The 22,505-nt window shown below is 29.6% G+C and overlaps 4 protein-coding genes and 1 long non-coding RNA gene across 19 annotated transcripts in view; 3 read left to right on the plus strand and 2 right to left on the minus strand.

Moving 5' to 3' along the window:
• The first annotated feature begins 119 nt into the window (after nt 1-119).
• Nucleotides 120-1,623, plus strand: LOC126865535 (dnaJ homolog subfamily C member 30, mitochondrial-like). 3 transcript variants are annotated; one of them, XM_050618163.1, is made up of 2 exons: nt 120-258; nt 799-1,623. In XM_050618163.1, the coding sequence occupies exon 2, from the start codon at nt 945-947 to the stop codon at nt 1,581-1,583; it is 639 nt and encodes a 212-aa protein (XP_050474120.1). In that variant the 5' UTR covers nt 120-258; nt 799-944; the 3' UTR covers nt 1,584-1,623. The 3 variants fall into 3 exon arrangements, with proteins under 3 accessions (XP_050474120.1, XP_050474122.1, XP_050474121.1); XM_050618165.1 differs by lacking the exon at nt 120-258 and adding an exon at nt 303-470; XM_050618164.1 differs by lacking the exon at nt 120-258 and adding an exon at nt 494-697.
• A 67-nt stretch (nt 1,624-1,690) lies between these two features.
• Nucleotides 1,691-3,544, minus strand: LOC126865534 (vacuolar protein sorting-associated protein 37B-like). Its single transcript, XM_050618161.1, has 4 exons — nt 3,023-3,544; nt 2,756-2,927; nt 2,572-2,654; nt 1,691-2,369 (listed from the first exon to the last, which is right to left on the minus strand). The coding sequence occupies exons 1-4, from the start codon at nt 3,152-3,154 to the stop codon at nt 2,103-2,105; spliced, it is 654 nt and encodes a 217-aa protein (XP_050474118.1). The 5' UTR covers nt 3,155-3,544; the 3' UTR covers nt 1,691-2,102.
• A 941-nt stretch (nt 3,545-4,485) lies between these two features.
• LOC126865528 (39S ribosomal protein L44, mitochondrial) lies at nt 4,486-6,239 on the plus strand. Its single transcript, XM_050618151.1, has 5 exons — nt 4,486-4,840; nt 4,909-5,275; nt 5,427-5,511; nt 5,587-5,890; nt 5,959-6,239. Exons 1-5 carry the CDS (start codon nt 4,780-4,782, stop codon nt 6,102-6,104), a joined length of 963 nt encoding a protein of 320 aa, XP_050474108.1. The 5' UTR covers nt 4,486-4,779; the 3' UTR covers nt 6,105-6,239.
• Nucleotides 6,240-10,093: 3,854 nt separating this feature from the next.
• LOC126865544 (uncharacterized) lies at nt 10,094-11,951 on the minus strand. The gene is made up of 2 exons (XR_007689587.1): nt 11,808-11,951; nt 10,094-11,745 (listed from the first exon to the last, which is right to left on the minus strand). It is a non-coding gene; the product is annotated as an uncharacterized LOC126865544 (long non-coding RNA).
• Nucleotides 11,627-22,505, plus strand: part of LOC126865502 (uncharacterized) — a 70,190-nt gene continuing 59,311 nt past the window's right edge. For 6 of the 13 annotated variants that reach the window (XM_050618078.1, XM_050618090.1, XM_050618088.1 and 3 more), the window contains exons 1-2: nt 11,627-11,773; nt 20,566-21,951. The gene's annotated coding sequence lies outside the window, so the exon portion shown is untranslated. The other 7 variants (XM_050618079.1, XM_050618080.1, XM_050618082.1 and 4 more) reach the window with 7 other exon arrangements.

A 22,505-nucleotide genomic window follows, 5' to 3' on the forward strand; every position in this document is an offset into this window, starting at 1 on the left:
GATACCATGAAGATGATCGCGAATCTGTTCTATTATTTTTGACGCAACATTTAAATGTTATAAAATTCTGATATTCTGTTTTATATTTAGATATATTTTACGTCACAATAATCTATATTTAATAACACAGATTATTTATTATATACATATATATTTACTTGTAATCTGCTTAGTTCTAACAAAAGAGTGTTGTTTACTTTAATTACTAAACAATATTCAAATAATCTTTTATTCGTTTATTATTAAGTTTCTAAAGTGGTAAGATTTCATTAAATTAATTAATTAATGTTAATTAAATAAATGCGTGTGACAAAACAAAGAGATTATTTATTTAATATTGAAGACATATATCATAATTTACCGATAACAACAATTTATCTTTTTATCCAAAAAACCATGTAACAATTTGTACCTGACTATTAATCTAGATTACAACATTTCTGATAATTACCGATATTCTGTCTAATTTTGTAAGTCCATAAAGGTCTTTCAATATCAATTTGTTAGAAATTATATTTCATAAAAATTGTCTAAAAACAAAACATTACGAATAAATTATACATAATATGCCATAAATTTGAAGAGATCCAATCAAATTAATATTGATTACTGTAATATATGATAATAATATACTCTTGTATAAAGCAAATACTATTGAATATAGATATATTTATATATTCAGACAATGGTTATGTTGGTTAGCTAATATGATAATTTCATATTAATACATAATAATGTTTTACTCATAATTTCTAATATACTGTAACATTTAATTAACTATTCTTTTTTTCTTTTTAGGTTATAGATTATATCAATCTTTTAACAAAACATGAAATATTTTGCTATAAGATATGACAAAGTGTACATAAATTTATAAAATAATCTTTACTGTTCACAGTATATGAAAATAAGCTTATAGTAATAAAGACTAAACGTTGAAGAACATGCTTATTCATTGCCTTTTGATAGATGTAAATAAAGGAGTTCTGTTTAAATGTGTAAAACAATCTATGTTATCACTACCTGTAATGGCAAATCTAACTACGAAGACTAAAACGCATTATGAGACGTTGGGATTGCAACCAACTGCAACTTATAATGAAATAAAGTCTGCATATTATGAATTGACATTAAAATTTCATCCTGACAAGAATAAAAGTGAATCTGCAAAAGAAATGTTTCATGAAATTTCAAATGCATATGACGTACTTAGTAAATATGAAACACGTAAACAATATGATAGAACTCAACTAATTAATCAGGATTTGCAGAGTTTGAAAAATAAAAGATATGAGAGGTTTAAACCAAAAAACATCCAACTATATAAAAATCAACCTAGAAACATTTTTAATTTTGATGAGTGGGTACAGCAACATTATAGTGATACATTTCAAAAGAGTCTATTAACAAATGAAAAAAAAAATATAAATATGGAAATTATGGGAAGTACACACAACAGTCAAGATCTACTTGTTATGATAATTTTAATAATATTGATGACAATAGTAATCTTCATTTATGAACGCATAAATAATAGGAAATATGAGGAGTTTAAAGTTGCACAGAAGCATAGAAATAAGTAACAATTGTATGTTTAAAATTAGTCTTTATTTACATAAAGAACACGATATAAGAAGAAAATTATGATGAAAAATATGTCTATGTAGAACATGATAAAAATAAGTAACAATTGTATGTTTAAAATTAGTCTTTATTTACATAAAGAACACGATATAAGAAGAAAATTATGATGAAAAATATGTCTATGTAGAACATGATAACATTTACATGTTTATTTCATTAACCCCAATATCAAAAACGTGTACATACAGTTTATATTATATATTTTAACATATTTATTTCAGAAAACGAATCTATTTTAATATATCACAATAACATTACAAAATCTAATACATTGGTTGTAAATTATCTTAATTATATTATCTATTAATTAAATGTTACAAATATTTTGATGTATTATATGCGTTAATCACTTAAAAATATTGTTAATTAAAATTACGTATTTCTTATACATTAAAGAAAATTCAATATTTAAAAACTTAACTGATTGCAATACAATGCTGTATTGTAATAAATGTAACTTAGTATGGTTTAAAATATGGAAAACCAGATGGTACAGGCATTGGCATTGAAACAGGTCCAGCTGGATAAGGAACAGCAGGAGCTAGACTTCTAAAATTACTAGCTATTGGATATCCAGGACCAACAGCAGTATGTGATTTTCTTATTAACTCTCTCAATTTATCTACTTTAACTTTACGTAGATGCATTAATTTTCGACGTGATAAAAATTGTTCTAAAAATTCATCTACTTCCATATCTCCAGCCAGAAATTTTTCAGCTATGGTCTGTATATTAAAAAATACAAATATTACTTTGTAGAAATCACAAATTATGTTCAAGAATTTTAACACATTGCCAAACAAATGAGTTTCATATAAATCTTTCTGAAAAGAATGATAAAAGAAGAAATATAAATATAATAAAAATTAATAAAATGAAATATGAGAATGGCAATGTATTAATAATTATAATAGTATTAAGTCATACTTCCGATTCTTCTTCAATTTCCGCTGCTGCTGTTTGCAATAAATCTAATGCAGTATCAGCAGTCATTTCCCCAGACTTATTTTCTGTAAATATTAGAAAAAATATAATAAGTGTTAGTTATTATTTATATATTATATAGAATATATAACTAGTACTAGTACAGGGAAAAAGAAAGAATACATACTTATCTCATCCAATTTTTCTTTTACGCTCATGCATAATCTACTTCCTTTTTCACTAAGTTCCTTTAATATTTGTTTACCTTCTTGTAATTCTGGTTGTTTTGATAAATTAAACTCTGCCAGAGATGTATTACTTGCCATTAATAATTCTTTTTCAGTTTCTAAATTCTTAAACTGATAGAAAGAAAAGATGTGAATTACATAAAATTCCACACATAGAAAAATTATAAATTGGAAACGTAAAATACCTCTAGTAACAATTTAATTACCTGCTTTACATCTTTTACAATATCTTCAAATTTTGAATCATCGTTTAATAATTCCTTCAGTTCATCGTTTGTTAAATGTGATAACAGACCTAGTGCTGCAGGTATGTCTGGTTCCTGATTTGATTTAAACATTATTTAATATTAATCAGTTTCGCGGTTATGATAATGTTCATGAATTAAATTTTATTTTTTAAGCAAAATTGTTGTCGATTTATTTAATTATATTACACAGAATCAACATTTTATTATACACACTGGTTAATATAAAAATACATTGATTGACCTTTCCACATAAAAAAAATTTTATTAATTTAGTTATAATGTGAAATTGATTATTATTAAATATAATTATCAAAACTTAATACAATTTTAATCGCGTAAATTTTATCAAAATATGCGTTTCAATTAATGACACAATTTATAGATATTATGATATTACTTGAAATCACTGTAAAATAACAAGTTAATAGATACACGACTCAATGTAAAAATCATGGACTTATATACAAGTCTGACAACTCGCCCAATTTTTAGTGGTGGGGATGTCATCATTTTGTTATATTCCCTTACAAGTTGCATGGCGCTATCATACAATTTTTTCAGTGCGCATGCGTCACAGCAGCCAAGAGCACAGTAGGATGATCGCGACCAATGCGTTATTTGGCGCAAAATAACCATTTTCAAATTTCAAAACCAAAGGAGGTACTTAATCATCGGAGGTAAATTTTGTTGTAAATTTATTTATTGAAAACATTTTAGAATAAATGAAACAGTTATCAGGTAAAAAATAAACACTACAGAACTGAATTTTGTTTACAACAAAGAACAAAATAAAGCTAATTTTATAAAAATGGAAATATCAGATTGCATCTTCGAGTTAGATTATTAATGAAAAAAGATTTTTTACCCCTTAATATAGTAGAAGATAATTTAACTAAATTAAACAATGAAAAATTAATATTTAAAATAAATGAACAATTTTTTATATATGCATTCAATATTTTGTATTTATTACTATAACAACATAAACATACACAAAACAGTACTAATTTCGCAGACAGTATGTTGCAATAATTGTATCTTTGAATCGCATTTTTTCTTATTATATATTTGTCTTTAAAATGTTTTTGACGCATCGGTTATAGTGATCTTAATTGTGTTATTTCAGAAATGGCTTGCAATTACTTTTTTTTTAAATCCACGTTTTTGGATATTTTAAATAACGAATATTTTTTGTTGTATTTATATTTACTACTGCAATCCAGCACAATACATACACAAAACATCTTTACTATATACACTTTTCTCCCAAGCACAATCACGATCGTATAGACGTTTCTGTTTTTTTTCTACCCGCCTCTCTTTTCTATTCTGATATATGGCAGCCTAGTGACAGTTTCTGTCGCCCGTTGTAAAGCAGCGTAAATCACTAAATGTGCATTTGCATTAAGGCAGTTTCATGATAGTACTAGAACCATACGGTTAATAAGGGAATTAAAATACATCAAAATGGCGATATCTCCCTCAATAGGACTTGTTGGACGGCCTCTATGCAGCGTTCTCTTTCTTACGCACTGACGTATTCTATTCTCATAGTTCTATGGTTGTAATTGTAGTATATTGTAAACAATATTAAAATAAATGAACAGTTTTAATATTTTAATCTGCATTTATAGCATTAATAGAAACAATTCTCATTTGAAGTGAAAACTTATATTTTAACAAAAACTCAATTATATTTCTTATAAAATAAAAATATGAATAGGTTACAATTATGTTTCCAAAGTCTTATGAGCATAAAGTATGTAAATTATGGAGGTAAATATATGGATAAAAACTCTAATGTATGAGAAAATGAGTATATAATATCTTAATTGCAAATATAGTTTGCAGATATATTCAGCGATGGGTTGCTCCAACTCAATTTGAAATAACCCGAAGAAAAAGGAGGTTACCACCTCAACCTGAACCAAAACGTAGTAATTTTATTGAGTGGAATAGAAATATAGAAATATATGCATTTAATCAAAGACTTTCAGAAAAATTCGATATTGAGAAATTGAATCAAGCTTTTATACACAAATCATATATCCTTGATGAATTAAAAAAGCAGGAAAATATGGGAATAGAGGATCCTAAACTAGATGTGCAACATAACGAAGAATATATTAAAAAAGGGAGAGAAATAACTTCAGCAGTTGTAAAGAAGTATTTAAATAAAAGTTTACCACGTCTTCCTGAAATTGGTATTATGTATGTATAAACTGTATGATATGTATTTGTGTATGCACATAAGTATTATAAAAAATGTATCAGCTATAATCAAAAAACAAAATTTTCATGTTATATAAACTGCAGATTTGAATTTCTAAATTCATTCCTAATATATTCACTTATATTTTAGGGCACTTCATGACTATCTTTTGTCTCAAGAGATATTAGCTACAGCAGCTTTACATATTGGAACAAAAGACATCATTTTAACTAGTGTTTGTATATAACTTAACTATTTTAGTAATTCATTGTTCTGTTACAAACTAATAACTTTATTATATATTATTTAGGAACATCCTGTGTCCCAAGAAACATTGGCACAAACATTTACAGCACTCGTGGGAGCACTTGCTGAAAGCGTTAATATTGATCACACAAGTGCTTTTGTCAGAGATTTTTTGATAGTAGGATTAGCAAGCAAAGATCTAACTGAAATATGGTGCCCAACTAAACCATTCGAAATGTTAAATGATGTAATTTCTACAGAGAAGAAAACACCTATAGAAGCAAGACTTATTGGACAAACTGGAAGAAATACACTTTTAGCTGCCTATCATATTGGAATTTATGCAAACAAAGAATATTTAGGTTCAGGTAATATTTTTAAATATTTGAAAGGCACAAGTATCTTATAACAAATAATTAATTAATTACATTTGTAGGTTTTGGACAAACCATTTCAGAAGCAAGAGATGTAGCTGCTATTAATATATTAGCTCAGATGTATGGATTATACCACACAAGTCAACCATTACGATTTAACGAAGAAATAAATATGTCTGCTTCAAAACAGTTACCAAATTTGTAGAACGTTAAATAATATTAATTATAAATGTATATATGTACATACAAAATATAATTAACCCTTGCTTTACAATAATGTCGTCCTACTGATATATTATTACTGCAAAAATAAAATGTATTGAATAATTTATTTAAACAAGTTAATGGAAGTATTAAACAAGAAATATAGTTTCAACAAATTATAGATAATAAAAGTAGATAAAATACTAATATAAGACTTAAAGAAATTATATCACGCATCAGTAAATACATGTTTGGAATCAATTTTCCTTTTATGTAAAACTGAACATATTTAACATGTATCGAACACGATTACCATTTTATAAAAGAAAAAGCATAACTTCGTATCAAATAAAAATATACAGAAATATTTGAAGTTGCTTGCAGTAAAAATTTCATGAAAGTAATATTAAAAATATATTGTTTTGAAAAGAAGTTAACAAACATGACAATTATATACAAATCAATATCATTATATAAATTTTTTTATTCTTGTATATTATATTACTCTATTTTTAAGAATATTTTGTGAACGCAATAAACTACTTAAGTATGTATGTGGGGAAAAACTGCATAACGGTATTAGCAACGTCCGTATTATATGACATAAAATTTTGCTTATAGTGAAATAACTGAAATCGTCTCATGCTTATGGTATGATTTTTATTAATTGCTAGTTGATAATATTACGAAAATTTGTAGTATAGTTTCTCATATGATCAAAATATTAAAAAACTAACATATGCATGTAAACGATAAAATTATCAAAAATTAATAAATTATTTTTAAATTATTTTATACTTTCTTGTTTTAATATTATTTTTATTTTGCAACCTTCTCATAAATTCAGCGCATAGCTACAATTATAACCAGAAAGTTGATTACAATACAAAAAAATATACAAAATAGTTCACATTTTTCATTTCTTTATAAGAATGAGGATTAACATATGAATTATTTTTACACGATTCTAGTCATATATTCTACGTTTCTATTACTAATGTTATTTCATACCGATTTATACCATGGTTGTTATTTTACATCAAAATAAAGCAACTTATTATTAATGACATTACTATATACATAAATTATAATTTAAGAATTATAATAAATATTTTACATTTTCCCTAAATATGAATTCCAATTCTATTTAAAGAAAAGATTCAAATCATGGAATAATACGACTACATATGTACTATATATATATATATATATATTTTGCAATTGATTAAAAATATATATATAAGAATATGAAATTACGGACGAAAGAATATTATAATTTAATAAAAACAGCATATATATCCCCGGTATATATGTGAAGACGGCAATAAAGGAAACGGCCATATTATTTCAGAACATATTTTTCAAATCAAAGATACTTAATTATTATAATCACAAGCAACATTTCAGAAATGAAATTAAATTTTAAAATAGCAATTTTTTTTAGATGGTATAGGAGTTAAATATCACTCAAAATTTTTCTATATCGGTCGTAGGTATAATATTGATTACTTATGATTCATGCTATCCCCTTTAAGGTGGTTCATCCTTGTCCCCATCCGCACTCCACCGCTCTGAGTTTCCGCCACTTCTACCATCTCCCTCTTTCTCTTTCTCTCTTCATTTTTGTTGCTCTTTTTTTACGGTCGTCTCGCTTCTTATTCTGTCTATTTCTTTTGCACTTCAGTCAGTTTCTTTCTCCTTTCCACGCGGCATCATTCTTTCTTTCTTTCTTTCTCGCTTATTCACTTACATACATATATATATGTACGCGTGCGCGCACACAAATATACGCAATCGCACGTATTATCCCACTACTTGCTCTATTCCTGCGTGTAACGACTCAATGGCGTTGCCACACCCTTTCGCCATCGAGTAATCAGTGTTATTGTTTTACAGTTCCACTTCTGTTATTATTTCTCATTATAAGGAGCGTAATGTATCGATTCGAGAAATATTTTAAATACATCGCGACAAGGTGTATTCGTATTTAACGAAATAAAACAGGGAGAAACGATGATTCAGCATTAAAATCGGTTATATCGATAATGAAGGAATAATATGTAAAGAAACCAATTTGTGTAGTCTACGCCCCTGGATTCTTGATGTTTGGGCTTGGTTTTACAGATATACCATATTACATATTTCGTTTATTTCGAAACAAATTTTAAATTTGCAGTATGAAATAGTTCATCGTTTTCTTGTTTTGCAAACTTGCAAGTTTTTGGATTTGTTTATGTACTTTAAAGTATATTTTCATCAATTTTAAGTTGCATTATAAGCTTGTGTGGTATAAGCATTACTGTAAATTCTGGCTTACAAGATAAATAATTCATTTTTTAGATTCAAAGATTTTGAAGTTATAAATAGATTATGGGTGTTTATGTAAATTCATATTTTTATGAACACATTCAATGATATGAAATCTAAGCAAAGGTTTGATCCGTCCACTATATATTATAACGACTACTTTTTCGAATATTTTGTTTATTTTTACATTTATATATGCATCCTGTACATGCATTTTTGCATCTTTAAATTTCCCATAAAAGCTCAAACATCCGCAATCTATAAGATTACTAATATATTTTATTACATAATTTCGTTTTATTAACATGCAATTTATTTATTATATATATAAACTATTCTCATAATTATTATATGTTTCCATGTTGTAATATGGTAAAGTTCGAAACCGAAACATATCACAATAATAGGAATTGTATAATAAATGATGAAACCCCTTATGCCAAAATGCTGGACGTGGCACAACAAACGTAGTATAACAACAGTGATTATACTCTACTTGATTCATCATTTCATTTATTTTATATTTAATTGAGAATTTCTATAATCTATTGAATAGTACATTCACGATATTGGCATAAGAGAAATGATATAATGTATGGATAATAATACATTCGAGTATGCAATACAACGTATATTATATACATGAAGTAAGTTAGTGAAACGAAACTATTTCGTACGCGTACATATACAAATACATGTATGTATTTAGAATATGTCAAACGTTTTTCTGAAATCTCAAGAGATCAGTGGAAAACTTCGTAGCCTGTTTAAGACTCGGTAGATCTCTCATTCTCTCGTGTATTTGTCCCCCCCCCCCCTCTTCCCCTTCTTTCTATCTCCTTCAACTCAGTAAAACGGGATTCTTTCCTTCTCTGGTCTGCCGTTCTCCGTATACTTGTGTGTTGGTGGATTGCTTGGCGTCCATGAAGCCTTTTGCGACGTTGCCATGCGTATGCCAGTAATGCATCGTTGCCGGGCTCTTGCACTGTTCCGTTCCTTTTTGCTCGTTCACACGCTCTACCCGTCTCTCTCGTACCTTCATATGTGCGCGGCCAGGATCAACCATATACCCTCCTCCGACAACGGCCGACATCCCTACCCGTACTATTCACAGCCCCTCCCGGCCCCTCCTCTTCATTTCGCTGCTCTTCCCTCTACCCAACCCTTCTCTTCCCTTCTACCCGGCCGCAAAGGCAGCGAGTTTGCTTGTGCCCGATACAGTGCCGTATACATCGCTCTTAACTTACTTGCACCTACGCTTTTGAAAGTCGAATTTTATTATTAGTAGAAATTAACACACCAACTGCCGCTGATATGACTATTTTTTCAGGATTGAAGTATAGTTAGATAAGAGCAATTATCAATGATTTTTAAGAAAAGAAGAATTTCTTGCACTTATTTGAATTGATGATAATAAATGATGCAAGGTATGATATTTGATAACAAACTCTTTATATTCTTGTTATTGGTTTAATTACAGAGATTTGTCATTTTCTATTTCAGGATTTTAGTAAAATGATTGGGAAGATTCTGATTACGTGTATCTTCTTAAAGAATGAAAAATTTCGAGGACAAATGTTCAATGTTACATCGTAAAATGTAGATATTCTTGAATATATGTTTTAGTTAAATATGTAAGAAAGGAAATTTGATATGTATGTTAAAGATTAAAAGTTACTCCTATTATAGCTATAATGCCACTTTTTATTTAGAATTAAAATCATCTGCATTCGACTAATCATCTTTTACTTTTTATCGTACTTTACATCGAATCATTTTATATCAATAAAAAATCTAAAGTATTTGTATGGCATAGTATATTTCCCATTGTCTTTTTCATTTTTACTAAATGTATTAAATAGGTACTAATGTATTATCTATTTAGTTCATAAAAATTCCGAATTCTAAGTGAAAGCCTAGATTAAAGAACGCGTAACAAAAATGAATGAAAATTTGAATGTAAATAGCAGTACTTGAAATATGTATATCGAATAGCACGAATAATGAAATATATAATAGTAAACGATAAAATTTGAAAAAAATGTAAATATAATGTATATACGCTACTGGAATACTTAGTTTCTTGCCATAAAAAGAAAAAATTTTATAAATATCATAATAAATGATAGTCGGACAGAAATAATAAATTCATGATAAAAAGATGAAATTGAACATTTGATCTAACATCTAACATTTCTTAATTTTTTCATCAAGATATGAGATCAAACGTTTTTGTTAAATAATGATACTTTTTCCAGTGTTTCTTCTCAGTTACATTTAATTGTCAATTAAAAGCAGTTTTTATCCACACATACATACATACATACATACAACAGCATTTTGCATAGATCAGCGTTTTGTCATATATATATGTAAGTTAACACTAGAATTATTAGTGATTAAAATAACTAATTCATAATTTTTCATGGAAATTTCATAGATCGACAATATATTTTTAGGAATTTGAATGATCATAAGATTATGTATGTATGTATGTGCATAATTGAGGATTCCAGTTCGTATGATAACAAAATTTATATATTTTTTCATATACCTTCAACTTAAATTTCTTTAGCATAAACTTTATAGTTCTGGTGTTGTGAATCCTACGAACTTACCAAACAAACAATTTCATACAACATATTGTAAAACCTTACAACATTATAGTTAATACGTTTCTAAACTATCACCTTTAAGTCGCGGAGATCTTTAGGGTTGTATACATGGATCTCTCTTTCCAACATGCCGTTATTATCTAAAATAAACTTTTCATATTTTCCATTAATTTACTATATTTAAAAGTCTGTCTATATTATCTTACAGATCTAAGATCCAACGATATAATAATATACATCAAAAAAATGAGAAAAAAAGGGAAAAATATGTGTTCGACGAGAAGTAGTGGCACTGAGGGGACCTGAATGTAACGGTCCTGAGCTAGCGTAGACCTCCGTCCCCCGCGACGCTACGTCGTCAGTCGGTTCGGTCGCTCGCTCGTTCTCGTTCGTTTTCCCCCCACTTTGTCTCATACGTCCCCGTCCCCTTATAACCCCACCTGCCCCTCGCCCAAAAACTTTACCCTCACCCCGCCGTATTCAATGCCTCTCCCCCCGGACCTCTCTGTGATTCCGCCTTGCCTGCTGCCAGCCAGCCGTCCGTCCTTACGTCCGTCCGTCCACCGTTTGGGATCTATGGTTGTGTCGGTGGATTTCGTGACGTTAACCTGGCGGCCCTGAAAACGTTGGACTGACCGTACGATTTTCGACTTACCCTTATCGTTGGGGTCGCGAATGTGAGACGCGAGTGCTTTTTTTAATCACCATAGGTTGCCGCAACTGGAATATACGCACGGACTAGTTTCGGGTAAGAGAAGAGAAATGTGTGTGGTGAAACTAACCGATACATTCCCCGGTCGTGTTGAACGCTCCTCGACGGAGTGTAAGAAACTCTTAAATAACTAGTGATCGACGAAAAGAAATGTTGGTGTAGAAGAAAATATTGCCTAAACGTAGTCTCTCAGGTTCTTTTTTCTTTTTTTCTTTCTCTTATACACATACGCGCACATCTACATATACACGTATACACATATACGAGCGCGCGTGCGCATGTATATGTACATACATTCGTACACGACCACACAATCCTTTTCTTTTATCTTCCTTTCTTTCAACAATATACGTAAATGTGTGTAATTTATCCTTATTCTCTTGTATAGCTATGCTTGAATTTGTGTACATATACTGTTAATTCTTATTGCATAGTATATTCTATCCTTTCTTCTCCTCCACCTTTCTTCTACTCTTTCTTCAGATTTATTCTTCTCGTTTTCGGATAGAATACTATTTTTGATTTTGTACGGGAATATTCGAAATGAATTATCTGTGCATTGAGAACATCATATGTATATATGAGTAATTTTTAGTGAAGTTTCAACATTTGTATTGGCAACATTTTTTCTTTGGAAGCTAGATTTGATTTCTTCAAAAATGCTCCAGTATTTATTTGTGAACATTTCCTTAGAATTAATCTGATTTGAATAATATCATTTTAAAGTGATACTCCTTTGTATGATACATTTAATTAGTCTCTTACATATACTATTAATTTTATAGTGCTCATTTATATTATAAACCACATTCTATCCTTTCTTCCTCTCCCCTGTCTACCTTTTTCTACCGCCTCTTCCTTTTCATATTTATTCTGTTTATTCTTGGTATAAGATAAACAGGGAGATAATAGAAAAAGAGAGAGAACGAATACATCTGCACCTGTATCTAAGCCTAAACAGTTATATAGTGGTATTACGAAGTGTACAATAGTGAAATCCATGCATTCTGATAGCATCGTAGCTGGAAACGATTCCGTAATATGTGCTGTCCGTGTACGTCGCTCGTAATGTTCATCTGCAACATTTGAAGTGCGTTCTAATCGGTCGTTCGTTCATTCGTTGGTCGTTCTCATCGATTCATTTTATTCGTGCCGTGGTAGTTTTATTTGTTTCACTTGTTCTTCGGCCCTTCGGGCACAATTATACATGTTCTCTCGTTCATGTTTCTTCTTGCAGTTCCCAAACAAGTCTTGTCGCCGTTTACGCATATTTTAACCTGTGTTCTAAGATTTTCAAGAATAACGTGTTTAAGTGGTGCTCCATGGTGTTTAGAAGTTACCGACCGAGTGTATTACTTCTATTTTCTGGCTACCTGCGTATTTAGATTCGTGTACTCGTGTTTCTTTTTGCCTGCAACGATTTTTAAAAAAGTGTCGTCTCAACGAACTTCTGTGTGTTTTCGTGATATATCGCAACACAAGTGTTCCCCGCAAAGTTCTTTCCTTTGATACACGAGATTCACATTTTATAATGATGTCCCGGAGCAGTGGTGAGAGTGCTGAAGAGTATTCAAGATCCTGAAATAGCGAATCTAATAATAGGCGATATCTTATTCCGACCACTTTTCGTGTGAACTTGAAGAGATAACAACGTGCAGCGTGTGATTAATTAACGAACAAAATCGTACGTATGTTATATAATTGTTATATGTCCGAAAAATGAAAATGTAAAAAGAAATATTATCGATATAGTGAATGGATGAATTATAACACGATCAACCCTTTCTTTCGTGAAACGTTTACCGCCTGGGGAACAAGCGAACTCATGATCGCAACTGTTGAACCTATGATGACGTGTCTCGTTCGTTTGCATTATATCAATCTTTGTTTTCCTTAACGTTTCTTCTCTCGTGAGCAACGATATTACGTTTTAATTAGACTAGTCGTTGTGATTTATAACGTTTTAGCTAAGTGATAAAAAATGGTAGTTCTTCTGATAATTGCGAATATCTTTGGTTAAAGGAATGTTTTCATTTATTTAAACACTGACCAATTTCTTTGATTTTCCTCGTTCCTGCATATGTGTTGGAGAAGAAGAGATTCTAAACGATTCTTCGCTTTACTACACTCCTGTTACTTCTTTTATTCAATGTTAGTGACATTTAGGTTTAACTCTATTTTTAAATCGATTCAAGTTGAAGACTTTCCACTTCGTGGTACAACGGTTTCTCTTAACCTTACACATATGCATGTAATTCCACTGAATTTAGTTGATTCCCTGCGAATGGAGCTTTACAAAATTTTATTGCTTATTCGAAAAGTGAGCTAAAAATCGCGATTGAGGATGTCGACTATCTAATTTTGAGTACACGCCTACAGTTATGTAAGTGAACTATACGAGAATCGAGTACCTTATCAGTTATCTGCAAAGTACTTTGATCGGGTAGAGCAGTTCGATGCTGCGGTATTGGTATTTCAATAAATACTCGGCTTGGATTTTCTTCGAATTTTCGCATTGTAAACGAGATCTATTGTTTTTTTTTCTAATTCATTGTGTCTTTGAAACTTTCTTCTTTTTACATTTAATTTTTTCATATAATCTTTTAATCTTAGATTTTTTAAATTTTAGAACACGAATAATAGAATTTCTTTTATGTTATTTTTTTATTCTTGAAATAAATTATACGATGCCTTGTGAAAAATGAAATTCGGATAAAATTAATTGTTATGAACAAGATGACAGAAGAAAATTGTAAACTCTGAAATGGTAGATTCCTTAGAACTCATACAAAATGCGATGATTATATTGCAATTTTAATTTTTGGATATTTTAGTTCTCTGAATTTTTTTATTGATTGGAAATTGACCTTTTTTTCTCATTTTTATGCTTTTTTTTGAAGAGGATTCTGCGATTTTTGGCTCATGAAAGGAAATTCTTAGATTGTGACTTTAATTTTGTTCTTTAAGTTTTCTATTCGTCCAGGATGTAATTCTATTATTTTTATCTTTTACGACTTTTGGCTCATACTTTAGCTCACATTATCGCTGACACAATATACTAGTTTTCGATTTGCGACTTTTTGCTCATATCAAGTGCGAGCCTGTGATTTTAACTTGGATTTTTTGCACTTCTGCGTTCGCAGAATTTGATTTTGATTTCGCATATTTTACAATATTATTCACACGTTGTATCCTTACCCTTTGCGTCTCGCTGTTAATGGATAGTTCTCCTTATTTGTTTGATTCAGATAAAAGAAATACTTTAGAATTGCTATTAATTTTATGTCGATATCGATAATCATGCGTAGAATTATCAGTACAGACATAGAAAATTAGTCATGTCGTGTACTGCAAAATTTTATTTATTTTTATCTAAAATATTTCTTTCATGATTGCAGTTTATCTAGTTTTCTTCTTCTTGATAAATTCTCGGCACTGGACAGTTCTTCCAATATTTATTACTAAAGATTTGTTATAAACATCTCTTTTAAATATATACTTTGATTTTTAAAATCAAAAGGTTTCAGGTTAAGGCACTACAAAAAATCGAAACACTTCTCTTCCATTTATGTTAAACATCTTCGTGAAATTTTCAGTGCCTTCCATGTGTTTTTTATGTCTGTGATAATATTTGTGAGTCATTCGTTTGTTTTACCAGTTTTGTATTATCTCAAAAAAATACTTAGTTTCAGTTTTTAAAGAATATTCTTAATGAAATAGGACAATTTTAATATTATGAGAAAGTAGTGTAACATTACATAAAAACTTTGTAACATATTGTTATTCTATAATCGTATTTATGAAATATTGTAAATGCCTAGTAAATTATATGTTTTTTAATCAATATGAAATTATGTTCCATAAAGTATATTTAATAATATTTTCTAGGTATATTTCATTGAATTTATTCAAAAGTCTAGAATATAAATGCTTGATATTTGTCAAGATTTATATATAACAAAAGCATAATGCTAAATTTAAGGAAATCAATGTAGAACTATTATACATATATAAAATTACTGCTTTACAATATTTAAATAACAATAAAAATTTATACCTTACCAGTAAATTATATCTTAACCTAATGTAAAAACTAAAATCGTGAAAAATTTTTAAATTAATTAGAATTTTTAATATCATTTCTTGTTTCATATTTCTTTGATTGTTATTCATATTACTACTATATTTGTTTCTAAATGTGATGATTACTGAGAAATTAAAGTTTGCTATTCGGTTTAGAAATATGGATCATTTTTGTATATTTCCGCGTGAGGAGTATACTATAACTTGTTATTACTTCTAAATGAGTCATAATAGATAAGCAAAATTATTCCTTTTTATTTTTATTTGTAATATTATTTTATCCATAACATTAGAAAAGTAACAAATTATTTATATTCGTGTTTGTATAATACATCTGTACCATTTTCATAGTTCATCTTGTATACGCAAAATGTTGTAGTACATATTTAATTTCGCATGTAGCCACTATTTTATTTTATATAATCCATCTTCTAACATGAATACGTATAGTTTCTGAATTATGCAATTTTTGGAATCAGATTCTTTAACGATGAAAAATTTTGTCTATATTATATAAATATCATTGAATATTCATAAATTTGATGTAGGAAGTACAAACAAATAAAAAAAAATGGAGAAAAATGTGAACTAAATTTATGTATACATGCAAAATATATTATATGTGTGTGTGTGTATTTCTCCTTTAATGTGCGGTTATTTTCCTTCCGTATATGCGCATTGCGTATGAAGTCATAGACATAAAAAATGGATTATGGGTAAATCCTATGCACTTTATTGCTGTATGTTTATTGCATTAATAAACGCGATGACATATTTTCAAATATATTTTAACCATATTCTCGTTGCAAATGCGGTTCAAAAGTAATGAAATCATCTATGGATCGCTATTAAGAAGCAAAAGCAAAAGAATAAAATAATATGGATAACGATACTAACTATATGCAGGTTCTAGTTCTAGTACTTAAAATCGTATTCAAAATATTACTAATAGGGTATCTAAGTATCCTTAAAAGTAAGTCTAATAAATTTTATTAATTTCAAATGTAAATAATGTACAAATCTATGCTTTGATTTATTATACAATTTCTTGATGAACGCATCATGCGATCTATGTAGTAATAATATATATATAGTAATAATTAGCCAGCTCGTGGCTAATAAAATCAGTAATTTTATTAGTAATTAATCTATACTTTGGCCTTTCTTGTTTCTGAAAATAATGATTTAAAAGTACTTTTTAAATAATTCGAGATATCTTCCGATATGGCAGTGACATAATTAGGAAGTCGTATCGGGGTGCGCAGAAGAGTTTTCAAACAAAATACAGTCCTTTTATTGGTATGATCTATCACTTCGCACTCGCCCTTTTTACGCGTTGACGCGCTACAAAAGTACAGTCCAGTTCGGTTTGATTCGACTCTTCTCGGTTCGACTCGGCTCGACTTTGAGTCACAACGACTGCGGAGCTATCGACCGTTCTAGGTTTAGCAAGATAATAATAATTCGGATGGAATGTATTCAGCGCGCGCGCGGGAATGGAATGAATTCTTGTACGCTTTATACGTCGCTGTATTGGTTATTATTAGTTTTAATACTAACGAGAAGAGTAATGTTCTAGGATATTCATTGTCGCTTTTAGTAACTTTTTATTTGTTACCAGATTTCCTCCAGATAATCAACATAAAGTGGTTCAATTTTTTCTAACGAAAATTGATTAGGATCTTCAATGAATATAAATAAGAAAAAATTATTGCTTAAACATAGGTTATTTGAAGTTGTATTACAAATTTATAACAAAAATAGAAAATATGGATAAAAAAATACTTAGATCTATACAACTTGATGTTACACCACTAGACTTTTACATGTCAGTGGTTTGAAAAAGAGGTATCGTAAACATGTATTAGTACACGTGATGAACTAAGGAGTTGAGGAAGAGTTGATTAATTCGTTGAGATGAAGCAAGCTTAAAATGATCTTCTTAGGATAATAATTTAATTTTTTACTGTAATTAAGTATTCTATCAATGACTATTAGAAACAGTGACCATTTTAAAATGGGGTATTAAAACCTAACCATTAGATTGATAAATCTATTCTTATCTTATAATACAGTAATTATAAATATATTGTTATCGTCTTCAGAATATTTTATAATTCTTTAATAATGTTTCAAACTTCCTATATCTATGTAACTTTTTTTAATTATGCAAAATATGGCAAAACAGTGTAATACGCCATATATAAGATTTATGTTTATATTTATATTAGTGAAGAATATTTATTTTCGGAAGTATAAACTGGTTTTAACTTTTTACCTGTACATTACGCGTTCAAATGGCTGATTAAAGTTATGTAACAGGTTTTGGAACCACATTTTCAGGGTAGAATGTAATCATACCTTTTTTTTAAGATTGCATGAACTTTATATAGTTTGAAAAATTGAGGTTAGAATTCTCTTAATTGTATACGCGAGTGTAATTTCATTATAAGCTGCATCATTAATTTGTGTCCTTATAATGCGATAATGTCCTTAAAAAGTATATACGTTTACAAAGCACAAATTAAAATACTTTTTAAATCAGAATAAGGCTTATATACTTTTTCTATGTATCGATCACGATACATATATTTCAATAGTTACGTTGACAATATTTTTTCATAGAAACTAATACATTTTGTTAGGAAGTATTAAAGAGAACTTAAATTAGCATCCAGAATTTCCTTAGAATTATCATAATCTGAATAATATCGTTCCAAAAGGATATCCTAAATTTACAAAAAATTTAGGCGATAGTTAAAATAAATATATAAATATAGATCACTAAAATGTAATTTTTTTATGAAGTTGTATCGTTAAAAGTTTTATGTGTGTGTGAATGAATTTTATAAATAAAAAATATCGATTTAGTACATAGCACTAGATTCTTCTGTTTGTCTGTTACGTAGAAATTAATTTTATATTTAAGGCGTAGACACATCTGCAATGCGTTCAATGTTGCTTACGATAGAATTATGCGTGATTTTACATGGGAAAAAGTCAAGGAGCATTGTGTTTCTTGTTATCTACATAGGCTTGAATTTAATGTGTAAATTTTTACAGTTTTGAGACGTAATAGCAGACTTTCAAAGAAATGCAAATCAGGGTTTGAGCTGTTTTACATATAAACATAAAATTATTTCACACATTAAATTAAACATTAAATATTTGTGAAATATATTATAGAGTGACATAGTTAGTTGGAATTGTTTAAACTGAAACAATTATGTGAATGTATTTAAAGAAGATGTAGAAGTCAATTATTCGTATAAGTTTACTGACAATCTTAAATATAAAAGTTGTATTACCTTTGACAATATAACTAATTAAGGTGTAAATCCTTGTATAATTATGCATTGCTATGTAGATACAGTTATATATAGTAAGTTATACATCTGTGCGTTAAATTATGATCTTACTTTTTTCGATTCTTTCTCCCGTTACTATTTTATTTGACTTGTTTATCTATGCGACTTTCATCGTTATATCTTGTTACGAAAGCGTTTTGATGTAACGTGTTTATGTTCATCCATCTTTTTGGCTGAACGTTGTTGTTTCGCAATCTTTCATAAGTCAAGTCTTATAAGTGCGTTACTAGCACTTCATGAAATGTAGCTATATCTTTACCTTGCAAGGTAAAAGACCTCTATTCTTATATTAGATCTATAGAAAGCTTAAATACACACACACATTCAAAATATCGATATTATCTAACATACAATAGCAAATAAAGCTTACTTATTATTTGTTATTACTTAAGGAAATAATTATTATTTATTTTTTCCAATATAAATATTTTGTATGTATATTTGATATAATTTTTTCTGGAATATATATACATAATTCTGTGGTATACATACTACGAAGATCGATCGTTTCCACTGCATTCAAGATGACATATTTTGATTTTAAACGCGATGTATTTTTCAATGTAGGCGAAAGAATTTACTGTGCACGCGTTTAATTTTTATTTTAAATATATAATAAATATTTTACTTTTATCAAATTCATAAATGTAAATTCTTAAATATCAATTGTTATTTAAAGACGATAATTAATATTTAAGTATATACATGGTATTAATAATGAAGTATAATTATTAAAATTTAAGTAGTGGTTCACATATCTTTCTGATCTTTCATGATCATAGCGAAAATATGTTCATTACGTTACACGTAGGTTATACATGAGGATATAGCTTAAAGTCCTTAATTTCTCCTTTCTTATTTGAAATATGATTTTAGAAATAGGAGAACTATCTTTTGGAAGGAGCTGGTCAAATATTAATCGCAAAGACGCATTAGTATGGTGTGTGCAATTATGTACGAAAAACGCATTTTAGTATGAAAGTGTATATTTACTATCTTACAAGATCTTTGTTCTCTTCTTATTCAATAGCAATTTATACATGTGGTCACAAAGAGAATTTTTATTACTTTTAAAATCTCAAATAAGTTTACTAATTCGTTAGGATGAAGTATATTTTCATATCTAAGTCGTAGTTCTTCATTTATTTGAATCCTTAAGAAATTCTCCTTCATTCTACTATTAATATAAGTCGTAAATGTACATATAGTAAAATATGCATCATATCTCTCTTTCAAAGATATTGTAGATATTCGTAGTCAAATAATTAATAATCGTTACAAAATTATGATTTATAAAATTGATTTAAAATAAAGTATCTTTATGACAAATATCAATAATAAAAAGCAAAATATCAATAACTTGCGTTTTATTTACAGAAATACTGCCGGGGATATTGCCGTTGCTGCCATTATCACCGCTACAGAGATTCAAGAACGAGTGGATGTCTAAAGATGAAATGTCCCTATATGCCAAGTAATTCATCCACCAAATTAAAAGCCGTGGTTAAACATTAAGAAGAGGAAGAGAACAAAATTATTAACTCCAAGAGTACAAAAAAAAAAAAAACTAAGAAACGAATGGAAACGAAACGAAGGAAGTACACAGAAGAAACAAAAGAAGAATAGCGTTAGTGGTGGAAAGAAAGGATCGAATGGCATAAACTTTAAGAAGAAAACAACATCGATTCGGATATCTTTGATGCAACCAGTTGTCGTCAGTTGCTGTATGCGCTGAAACTGTGCGCGTATATGTTTCTCGTTCTACCATCTTGAAAGTCATCCAATTTCTTTCTCTTGGTAGCGCGCTGGGTCACGTGTACCGGAAGCGTGCACGGTGCGTGCATCGTACACGCACTGTGCTAGGCTACTATGAAACGAAGGAACATCGGGTCGAAAGGAAAACCAACAAAACAACACGATAATAGCAGACGATAGAAGAACTGCATAATGAAAGCGAGTTTGACGATAAATTTGTTTTATTGCGGGAGTGATAACGGATGGTGTAGCAGCAGTAGTAGCGGTAGCAGCAGTAGGAACGACAACCCCGAAATAAATACAGATGACACTACTGGCAGTAAGCAAAAAGGAAATGACAATGGTTTTAACAGCAACGATGAACCGCGAGTGGAATATAGTGTGGAAGTTGTTAAGTGTGAGCCACGTGGCAACAGTGATGATGAGATTGTCGAGCAGTTGTATTTCAGCGAGGTGTACTCACACTGATTTGTGAGTACTAGTAGAGAAAGAGAAAGCGGGAGACAGAGAGATAGAAGCCACCAAGACTCTCGTGGAGAGCGGGGCACTGAAAGATATGCGGACCTTTGTGCGAACAGCTGAACCGGAAGTTGTGAGAACAAGTGGAGTGCAACGCGCTCCGCCTAATCGGTGATAGGGTCAGTCGGTTAAAAGAAGACAAAATTGGCATTCGCAGCGACGGCAACGCGGCATCTTTCACAATTACCTTTTTCTCTCATCCCTTCCCTCTTTTTCTTGTTTCGTTTCGTTTCACCTCGTTTCCTTTCTCTCTCTCTCTTTTTCTCGAAACTCTTTGACTCGACTCTCACTCATTTATTTTATATATGTATATACTGTTCTACTCTCTGTTGATTACCGAAAAGTCTCACCTTTTTATTTCTCGATCGAGTAACATTCGTTAAGTATATATCGTATAATGGTGACACACGCAATTAAAACGTTGGAAGGATAATGCAAATGAAAATTCGTCGTATAGAAGCCGCGTCGCGTTCCCCCACAATAATGAAGGTATACTTTCCTAAATACATACATACATGTATCGAGACGATCGGTGCTGGACACTCGCATGGCCGTCGCTGGATCTGTTTAGATCTATATCTTATGATACTACTATTTATGTAATTGTGCTTATGTTATATCGTAGTTTTGAATATTTGTTTCACATATAGGCTATAAATAACACTTCCAGAAATCGACTATAGCGAAAGAAGAGTTGAAGTTAAGTATTTTTATATCTACAATGGCACATTGTTTTTTGGATTACCAAATGTTTTCAGATATCTAGTTTATTGGATTAAATATGACATCATTAAAGATAAAGTCAATATATATGTATATTCTTATCGCGGAAATCGTTTTCTCACATCTTTTGTTATTTAGACTTGTCATTAAAAAACTGATTATATTGCGTCTTTCACAGATTTCTTCAACAGACTTCACACTATTCAAACTGTAGCTCATATTTTCTTAGCATACTTCGTAAAAAGTTCAGAAAGAAGATAAATGAAAGAAAATTAGTTCTTGGGCTTGAAAAGAGTTATCGATGGCCGTGCGAGTGTTAA

The sequence above is a fragment of the Bombus huntii genome, chromosome 5 (genome assembly GCF_024542735.1).
Source record: "Bombus huntii isolate Logan2020A chromosome 5, iyBomHunt1.1, whole genome shotgun sequence".
Taxonomy (NCBI): Eukaryota; Metazoa; Arthropoda; class Insecta; order Hymenoptera; family Apidae; genus Bombus; species Bombus huntii.